The 10,292-nt window shown below is 51.9% G+C and overlaps 1 protein-coding gene across 1 annotated transcript in view; it reads right to left on the bottom strand.

The window, feature by feature from the left end:
* Positions 1-5,474: 5,474 nt before the first annotated feature.
* LOC138846993 (paired immunoglobulin-like type 2 receptor beta) overlaps positions 5,475-10,292 on the bottom strand; it is a 29,077-nt gene continuing 24,259 nt past the window's right edge. Inside the window, exons 4-6 of the mRNA XM_070064433.2 lie at positions 8,123-8,153; positions 7,200-7,249; positions 5,475-6,951 (exon numbers count right to left, since the gene is read on the bottom strand). Coding sequence (XP_069920534.2) covers positions 6,947-6,951; positions 7,200-7,249; positions 8,123-8,153 — 86 coding nt within the window. The 3' untranslated portion in view covers positions 5,475-6,946. The remainder of the gene's footprint in view (positions 6,952-7,199; positions 7,250-8,122; positions 8,154-10,292) is intronic.

The following is a 10,292-nucleotide window of genomic DNA, read 5'->3' as shown; positions in this document are numbered from 1 at the left end:
GCCCTCCTCCCACCTCAGTCTCTGCCCAGCTCACTTCCTCAGCATGACCTGGGCTGTCTCTTGCTGGCTCACCCTCTACCTCTCTGCCTCTGACTCTGCTGTTTGTCACTTAGTCCATCACTGCCCTCCCGCACCTCGGCTGGCTGTCCTCTGGTGCTTGAGCGTCTGTTCCCGTCTCATCCTAGGGGAGGGGGCTACCCAGGACCAGTGCAGGCTCTCAGGCAGGTGCAGTCCCTGCCCCGCTGTGCCCCAAGATATGGCTCCCAGGTGAGGAGAAGATGGTGGGGGTCGCAGTCCTCAACCCCAGCACCTGGGTGTCCGGCTTGATCTTCTTCCCCCTCTTGTAGAACCCAGCAGAACAAAGGCCCAGCTAACTCCTCTCACTGCTGGTACCTCCTTGTTCAGAGTCCACATCTTTCCCCAGATTTAAAGGCCAAGGTGAGGGCAGCCCCACAGCTGTAGAGTGAGCCCCAGAATGGGCAATGCATCTGCGGGGAGGTAGAAGCTCAGAGCAGCTTGGCTTCAGACCATGAGACTCAGAGTCCAGACCTGTGGAGTCGCTGAGAGCCTTCCTCCCCAGTGAGACGCTTCGGCCTGGCTGCCCAGCAGGCTCTGAGCCTCGCTATGAGTGGACAGCATCTGGTTTGGGGGTTAGGCCACAGAAAGCTGTATCTCTGAGCTCCCCTCCCCAGCAGTGAGCACCCTGGATAATCTGTGACTTGCCTTGGACAGAGCAGCAAAGAGTCCGTGGGATCATCACTAAATATGGCCAACTCGGAGCCTGCAACTGCTGCCAGGTGAGAGGCGGAGGCCTGGGGGCCTCGGTGACCCACAGAGCTGGCCCTGCAGGAGGCTCTGCCCACCTCCTCCCCAGGAGTATGGGTTTGCTGAGGTGTCTGTGGGGGCCCAGAACGGGATTTCACCAGAGGAAGTGGTGTCAGCCGTCTTGGGGTGAAGTGTGCAGAGCAGACTTCCCTTCTCTGTTTCTTCCCTCTTCTGATCCTCTGGCCCTGCTTGGTGCCTGCGTCCCTCCCCCTCCCCAAGATTCCTCCTGTCACAGGACTCTGACCTGAGCCCATCCCTAAGCCCCACTGCCTCTTTTTCAGCATCACCGACTTCACTGGTGGGCACACTGTCCTCTCCTTTTTGCTCCTGGGGATGCCGAGGCCTGGAGCCTTGGGGCTGAATGTGTCTGGGCTGGAGTGTTGGGCAGCAGAGAAGACAAGGGCCCCCTGGGCTGTGCTGGGAGGGCCTGGAGAGGGTGGCTGCCCAGCCCGAGGGCTGATCTGGGGCTTGTACTCTGGGGCCATTGATGTCCTAGTTTTTCATTACTTTACCCAGAATACCTGAGGGCAGTTTGTCAGGAGGTTTGAAGTGGTCCATGTAGGCTTACAGTTTGGAAGCTCACAATTCAGGATCAGGCGGTCCCATCAGTTTGGCATCTGGTGGAGGCTGGCAGTGGTGGTGGTGTGCACAGGAAGGATCCTACAGAGAGCCAGCCAGGAAGCAGAAGCTAGCCAGACTAGGCTTATGTAAGCAACCCTCTGGTGAGAACTCTGCCAAGGGCAAGCTCCAGGGACCTCGTAGTGGTCCCACCTCTGGGTCCCCTCATTAGGTCAAGTGTCTTAATCTACCCTAGCATCGAGCCGTTAACTGTCAACATGTGACTTGGTAGTTAAAACACTGTGTGGGGAGCGCAGTCCTGTGTGGTCCATTAGAGGAGATAAGGAAAGTGAGCAGCTTCAAGGAGACAGCCAAAAGACTGTTTCTGTTGAAGCCGCAGCACTGCTGACCAGCATGGCCACTCCCACCCTGTTTTTGGCTGACCCCAACTGATCCAGCAGGAGCGGTCACTGCCCCTCACGACTGGCCTTCCCATCCCAGACTTTCCCACTTCACGTTACTCAGCCCCTCTTTTTGTTTCTTAAAGAATTTATCAGTATATTAGATTCTCAGGTTGACGGTAAGTGCCTGATAATTATACAACACAGTTCTCAACTGTCATGCTCCCCAGCCCCTCTTGTCTGTAGTCCGTGTGCATGCGATGAAACAGTGCTTCCCTACCTCAAAGTATGTAAAAAATGCTCTGGTTTTAGTCTGGTTTAGTCTGGTGTTTTCTACCCTGGCTTCAATGAACCCTTGTATTTCCCATGTTCCTTTCTCCAAAGCCACAGAAGAGGGGAGAAAGGCCCCTCTCAGGGCTGGACAACTTTTATCATTTTAATGTCAGCAGCTCGGTTTCTACAAAGAAGCCTGCTGGTGTTTTGATCAAGAATGTTTTTATTCAATTATTTGAAAGGCAAGGGGGCGGGGTGTAGGGAAGTGGAGAGCGAGTGTTCCCATTGGCTCCCTCATTCCCCTAAATGCTCTCAGCAGCCAGGGAGGGCTGTGCCAGGATGAAGCCAGGCTCCTAGGACTCCATCTGGGCCTCCCACTTGCAGGACAACACTCACGTGTTTGAGTCATCACCTGCTGCTGCCCACTGTGTGCATTAGCCAGAAGCTGGGTGGAAACTGGATCCAGGACTTGAACCCAGGGTCTTCTACATGGGATGTGACATCCCAAGCGTCATCTTAGCCACTACACCAAATGCCTGCCCTTGATCCAGGATGCTTTGAATGTGTGCATCCGCTGGGGAGAACTGACCCCTTGACAGTGAGCCTGTGGATCCATAAACCCTGGGTATCTCTCTCTCCATGGACTTAGAACTTGGGTTTCTCTCGGGAGCACTGTGCACACAGACCTTGGCCCTCCTTTCAGATCCTCCTGGGCACTGAGGAGGCAGCCTCATGCCTGGCCCCTCTGGTGTCCCAGCCAGACTCTTGTCTTTTATTGGCCCCTCTGCTGTTTGCCCCATCCCCAAAACACAGTCCTTCCTCCATCTTCCAACTTGGGGAATGCACCTCCCTTTACCTAAATATGCGGGCCGAATCCCGGGCCACCCTTGAGCGTATCCTTATCCTCTCTCCCCATGGCCAGGAACAGTGCTGTTTCCAAAACCTCCTTTTAAGCCACCTGATTCTTCCACTCTGCACTGCAGGGTCCTAAGCTGAGATACTCTACTTGCTGCTGGGTTGTTGCAGCAGCTTCCATACTGTTCTCCCTCATCCATCACCATCTCTATCCCAACACAAGCCTTCTCTACCTAGCTGCAAAGGGAGCTTTTATGATGTAAATCTCATCATTTACTGTTCTGCTTGGAACTCACAAAGTGTGGCTACTGCCTGTGTAATAAAATCCAGATTCTTCTGTGGCCCTGCCTACTGTTCTCATCTTGTTTCCCAGAACTCTCCTTTGCTCCTCTTGTTTCAAACACAGGGCCTTTGCACATGGCTTTCCCTACCTGGAATGGTCTCCCCACAGTCTGCCCAGACAACTCACTGGTCTTTTATTCCCTGACAAATAGGACTTTTTATGTGTAACTATCAAAAATCTGAATTCTACACAAATTCTTGAACTGGCAGTTTATATCTATGAGCCTGTTCAAGTTTAGCAGCTGTGTCATTATCATCGTAGATGGGATATATATAGGAGCAAGCCTTCTCTGGGTCTTCTCCAGTGTTGTCTTCAGTCAGTTTATTGATAATTTCTTTCATGACATTTGTACCTCCCGGGTCGACATCGTCTTCCCAATTTGGTGGACCTGTTGGAGGTGTGACGAGTGTAGAGTTCTTCTGTATCTAGTGAGTTTCCCTCTCTCTCTCACCTACCTACCTCTCACTCTGCTTTAGTAAAATGAACACAGAAGAGAGAAAGCCACCTATGTTCTTGATATGAATGTGAGTTTCAGTCATAATGTGCTTGTGTGTTGACCATGGAACACCTGTTGTCAGAGGTGAGATCCGTGCCATGAGGTTAATCCGGCTATTTCTTGACTTTTCTGTTTTTTTTTTTTTTTTATTTTTTATTTTTTTTATTTTTTGACAGAGTGGACAGTGAGAGAGGGAGAGACAGAGAGACAGAGAGAAAGGTCTTCCTTTGCCGTTGGTTCACCCTCCAATGGCCGACGCGGCCAGCGCGCTGTGGCTGGCACACCGCGCTGATCTGAAGCCAGGAGCCAGGTGCTTCTCCTGCTCTCCCTTGGGGTGAGGGCCCAAGCACTTGGGCCATCCTCCACTGCACTCCCAGGCCACAGCAGGGAACTGGCCTGGAAGAGGGGCAACCGGGACAGAATCCGGCGCCCCAACCAAGTCTAGAACTCAGTTGCCAGCGCCGTTAGGCGGAGGAGTAGCCTGTTGTGCTGCGGCACCGGCCTTTGACTTTTCTAAATGCATCTTCATCATTCTGCGAATTGGCAAGACTCATTCCAGCACATGACCCCTCAGGCCATCCCATGGGACTGAGGTTACTTGAGTGCTGGTGACTGGTATTTTCCCTGTATTTCTTTCCTTGGATGAGGCACCAACTTCCTCATCATTCAGCTGTTTCTTAGAAAATGGACTAACTGCTTTCTTCTTGGCCACCTTTTTGCCACCTTTGGCAGTGTGCTTGTTCTTGCCAGCCGCCATGGTGCTGCTCAGAGAGCCAAAGGGCTCCCTGCTCACGTTGAAGTATTAACTTCCTTATTTCCAAAGCATCTACTCAGAGATGCCCCATCGCTCCTTCTCAGAACGTCCTGATTTTTTTCTTTTTAACAACAGTAATGCTGATGGTTCGTTGCCATTCCTTGTCTTAAACACAAGACTTGTCTTGCTCTCTCTGTAATCCCAGCCTGTAGCACGGTACCCTATAGGAACTCAGTAAACATTTCTGGGGAGTGGAATGAAGAAATGCAGGGTGAGAATGAGCAGCAGGTGGGGAAGAACCATCTGGTTCTAATTTCCATGCCCCTGGTGAGCACAGCATCTGCCTGGGCTTTCTCATGGTGCCGCAGTGAGGTGACACATGGGGAGCACTTGACACCGTACTTGCCGGTTGTTACTAGGGTTAGAGCCAGGGCAGGCTTGGGTGCTGGGAAGGCTAGCAGTGTCTGGGGACTTGTGTGCTCTCGTCTGAGGCAGTCGCTGAAGGAAAGTTCTGGAGGAGGGGTCTTGGGTGTGACTGTATTAGAGTTTATTTTTGGTGGGAGAGACTGAGTTGAAGGTGGTGTCATTTTCTCCTTAGATGTTCGGGCAAGTTCCCTGGGCGTATATTTTTGTGGGCAAGGGCTAGGAAGTTGAGAGGAGGGGTGGTTGTTTGCCTCAGTTCCTCTGTGGCCACCGACACCTGCTGGCTACCAGGTCATCTCTGTGTTCTTTTATCAGTGGCAGCTCTGATCCTCCCCACTGGAAGTGTGGTTTCCTCTAAGGAGGTCACCTTTCAGTCCTGATGCAGGTCAAGAGGTTTTCCCATGGATTAAGCCTTGAACACAGAGCTTTAGGGTCCTCTCACCAAGGCTCCCACTGGGAAGGTGACAGGGAGGTGCTACCAGGGAGGTTGAGCTGTACAGGGTGTCTCCATTCACTTGTGATGTAACAAAATACCGGACACTGGGTAATTCATAAAGAATATTTATTTTATTTTACTCTATTTTATTTTTAAGGAATACAAATTTCATATGTACAACTTCAGGAATATAGTGATTCTTCCAAACATACCACCCTCCCACCCCTTCTCCCCTCTCCCCTTCCCAGTCTCATGCTTCATTAAGATTCATTTTCAATTAACTTTGTGCACAGAAGACCAACTCTACACTAAGTAAATATTTCAACAGTTTGCACACACACACAAAATTTAAAAAGCTGAGAAGCAGTTTTACAGTTACTTCTCATAATACAACTCATTGAGGACAGAGGTCCTGCATGGGCAGTTAGTGCACAGTGACTCCTGTTGTTATTTTAACAACACTCATGTACAATGTCAGTGACCACCCAAGGCACTTGACATGAGCTGCCTAGGCTATAGAAGCCTTTTGAATCCACAAACTCTGTCAGTGTTTAGACGAGGCCAGAGTCAAAGTGGAGGTTCTCTGCTCCCTTTAGAGGAAAGTACCTCCTTTGATGGCCACTTCTTTCCACTGGGGTCTCATGCACAGAGGTCCTTCATGTAGAACATTTTTTTGCCACAGTGTCTTGGCTTTCCGTGCCTGAAATGTTCTCACAGGCTTTTCAGCCAGACCAGAATGCCTTAAGAGCTGATTCTGAGGTCAGAGTTAGAACAGTTATTTACTTCTCATAGTTCTGGGGTCTAGAAGTTCAAGGTCAAGGTGCTGGTGATTGGGGTTCTGATGAGGTCCTGGTCTTTTGTTCCCCAGTGGGTGCCTTGTGGCTGTGCCTTACAGGGCACACAAGCAAGAAGGGGCTGAAGCTAGTTCCCTCCAGCCCTTTTATAAGGCACAGAGCTATTCATGAGGGAGAGAAGTTCCCATCTTAATACCAGCACAGTGGAGATTAAATTTGAACAGTGAGCTTTGGAGGGGACATACTGATACCATAGCAGAAGTCAAGGGGGTGATGCTGGCATCCCGGTGAGAACCAAAGGAGAAGGGGGTTAGAAGTGGCTCTGTCCTCTTTTTCTTTTCTTTATTTGACAGGCTGAGTTAGGGAGGGAGGGAGGAAGGTAGGGAGGGAGGGAGGGGGAGAGAGACAGAGCGAGTGTTCCTCCATCCAGTGGTTCACTCCCTAAATGGCCTCAATAGCTGGAGTTGGGCCAGGCCAAAGCCAGGAGCCAGGAACTTCCACTGGGTCTCCCATGTGGGCGCAGGAGCCCAGGTACTTGGGCCATCTTCCTCTGCTTTCCTAGGAGCATTAGCGGGGAGCTTGACGGGAAGTTGAGCAGTTGGGATTTGAACGTCACAATGCTGGCCCCGTCCCTTTCTTAATGCAGTGATTCAATGAGATTCAATGGATGCTCTGTCCACACCACAGGCCCTCAGTGTTCTTTGCCCCACCTTCTCCAAGCTTCCCTTGAATTCCTTCAGACTCAATTCTGAGCTGCTTATTTAGAGGAACAGAAGTGGTCTGTATTGCTATCCTAGAAAAGAAAAAAGGTATGTGGAGATGGTGTGGTGTGACAGCCAGGGTGGAGAGATGGGCAGGGCCCTAGCACTCAAAGGACTCCGGAAGCACCGAGCACCTTCCTGCTAGGTCAGGATCACATGGGAGGGTTGGTGAGGAAGAGTAATGGGGACAGTGTTGCGAGGGGCACCCATGTAGGGAGGTGTTTGGGGAGGAAGGAAGGGCTGAGGGCAGACACTAAGGCAGGCCGGGGTGAGGACTTACCTTTATTCCCAGTATTCTCGTATGTCTCCTCAGTGTGTTGTAAGTGTTCCCTGTATGGGAGTGAGAGTGGGAATAGGTAGTCTGGGCAGAGCAGAGGTGAGACACATACAGGGCCTGGCTGTCCTTGCAGGCATCCTGCAACGTGGCCTGGCCTCAGGGTGAATGCTATGGTTTGGGGCTTTCAGAAGGAGGCTGCCTGGAGGAGGAATCGAGGCAGTGTGTGGGGTGGCCTGGCAGAGGTCCCCCAGTGCTGACTGGAGGTGGATATTCTGGGGAAGCTGCTGGTAGTGGGGAGACAAAGGGGAGGCAGAGGAAGGAAGGGTCAACCCCTGTTCTCTGCCTCTGTGGGCACTGCGTTGGCTAAGCTGGGGGAATGACACCAGGTTCTCTGGGCAGGGACTCAGCCTGGTTCCTGTGCGGAAGAGGGCTGGAGGAGACAGCTGTAAAGACACAGCAGGGAGAGGGGCTTCCAGCAGGGAAAATATGGTGATGGCATGAAGGGGCAGGAGAAAAAGGAGAGGTGGAGGTGAGGAGGACAGGAGAGGTGGGGCTGGCAGAGGACAGGGAGGCAGAGACTGCCAGTGCTTTAGACAAAAGACAGGCTCAGGAACCACAGGCAGAGCATGCATGGGTCCCCTGTGAGGTGCACCGTGGGCCAAGGACAGCTTGGGCAGAGAGCAAGAGAGAAGAGGGACAAGTGGAAGAGCGCTGCATCTGGGAAGAGGTTCTGAGACAGAGAGACAGCAGGACGGAGGCTGAGGATGTCAACAGCCCGGGTTGTCCGAGGGAGAGGACACGGACCTGGTGAGTTGGGGCCTCGAGATGGGCTGTGAATCACGCTGGGGGCTTTGTACAAGGCTGCTAGCTCCCTGTTTCTCAAACCAGGACCCACCCTACCCACCCCTAGGAGTCCAAGCACTCACCTGGCTGGGGTTTTGGCTGTGGCCGGCCGACCTGTGGGAGGACCAAGGGCACATCAGTGTCACACGTATGGCCACTCCACCCGCCTTCTCTGCCATGTCCTGCCCTGAGACTGCTCAGAGGTACCAGGGCAGCAGTGTAGCTGGGAGCAGCTGGTACCCAGTGGGCACTCTGAGGCCAGACCACACATGTCCTCCCTGCCCCCTCCCCGTGCCCTGCAGAAGCAGCCCCTGTGCTCTCCCTCTGCATGGGGTTTGCACACATGCAGTGGCTTTTCTGTCACTCAGGCTTCTGTGTCCCTCCTAGGGTGTTCCGATGCCACCCCCCACCTGGTCCTGTCTCCTGAAACCCATGCTGTCTCTCCCGTACCCAGTCCCCTGCACGTCCTGCTGAGGGCCTCTGCCACGTGGATGTCCTTTCTACCTCCCTCCTCATCTCGGGGCTCTCCTCAGGCACAAAGACAGCCTCTGACCACAGCACTTGCCACTCCCCCAAGTCAAGCCCGTCCACTCCCACTCCTCATCCCGGCCCTGCAACTCATTTCTTTCTTTGAATATAGGACCTGAGAATGTGAAAAATGAAACTCTGCCATTTTCATATTACAGCTTTTCTTTTTTAGCATTCTCCTCTTCCCTCCCTACTTCCTTCTCCCTAAAACTTAAACAGATTTTTTTCGTTTTGTGATAAAAGACCCATAAGTAGAGGGCATTTGTATAGTGCTTAAGCAGCTGCTTGGGATGTCCACCAGTAGTACCAGAGTGCATGGGTTTGAGTCCCAGCTCTTTCCATTCTAGCTTCCTGCTAGAATGCATTTCCTAGGAGGCAGCAGCAAATAGCTCAAGCACAGAATGCCTATTACCCAAGTGGGAGACCTGGATGGAATTCTGGGCTCCTGACTTACACCTGGCCCAGCCTTGGCTGTTGCAGGCACTGAGGGAGTGCACCAGCAGGTAGGCAGTCTCTCTGTACTTCTGTCTCTCCTTTTCAAATAAACATTGTAGAGACACATAGAGGGAAAGATGCTGTGGTGCAGTGGGATGGACGACTGTTGGGGACACCTGCTTCCCATATTGGAGTGCTGGTTTGAATCCTGGCTGCTCTGCTTCCAATCTAGCTTCTTGCTAATGCATCCTGGGAGGCAGCAGCTTGGGTGCTTGGGTCTCTGCTACTCATCTGGGAGACCTGGAAGGAGCTGTGGGCTCCTGGCTTCATCTTGGTCTGGTCCTGGCTGTTGCAGGCACTTGGGGAATAAACCAGTGAATGGAAGATCTTGTTTCTCTCTCTCTTCCTGATAGCAGGAAATCAGTACTTTGCCTTTCAAGCAGATGAAAAAATAAACCTTTTAAAAAAGACACATAGACTACCATCTTAACCATCTCCAAGTGTACAGTTCAGTAATGTTAAGTATATTTATATTGTAATGAAACAGATCTCCAGGACTTTTTCATTTGCAAAACTGACACTCCACCCAATAATTTCCCATTTCTGCCTCCTCCCAACCCATGGCAACTACAATTCTACTTTCTTACTCAGTGGAATCATACAGTGTTTGCCCTTTTGAGATTTGTTTATTTTATCATACTTAGTATAATGTCTTCAGTGTTCATCCATGTTGGAGTAGGTGTCAGAATTTCCTTCCGGGGGCCATGGTGTAGTGGGTAGTGGGTAGAGATGCTGCCTGCAGTGCCGGCCTCCCATGTGGGCATCAGTTTGAGTCCTGGCTGCTCCACTTCCAATTCAGCTCTCTGCCATGGCCTGGGAAACCAGACGAATATGGCACAGGTGCTTGGGCCAATGCACCCGCAGGAGAGACCCATATAAGCTCCTGGCTCCTGCCTTCAGATTGGTACAGGTGTGGCTCTTGTGGCCATCTGGGGAGTGAGCCAGCTGATGGAAGACCTCTCTCTTTCTGCCTCTGCCTCTCTGTGACTCTGCCTTTGAAATAAATAAAAGAATTTCCTTCCTTTTTTGTCCCCCAAAGATGTTTTTTTTATTTGAAATGCAGAGCTACAGAGAGGCAGAGAGAGAGAGGGAAAGAGAGGGTGGGAGGAGAGGGGAAGTGGAAGGGAGGGAAGAAGGGAGGGAGGGAGGTCCTCCATCTACTGGCTCACTCCCCAGATGGCCTCAATGGCTGGATCTGGGCCGATCCAATGCCCGGAGCTTCTTCCAGGT

Source organism: Oryctolagus cuniculus, chromosome 19 (assembly GCF_051225735.1).
Source record: "Oryctolagus cuniculus isolate XC-2025 breed Fujian yellow rabbit chromosome 19, ASM5122573v1, whole genome shotgun sequence".
NCBI lineage: Eukaryota > Metazoa > Chordata > Mammalia > Lagomorpha > Leporidae > Oryctolagus > Oryctolagus cuniculus.
Note: the sequence above shows the minus strand (reverse complement) of the source record. Positions and strands in the feature narration are given on the sequence as shown.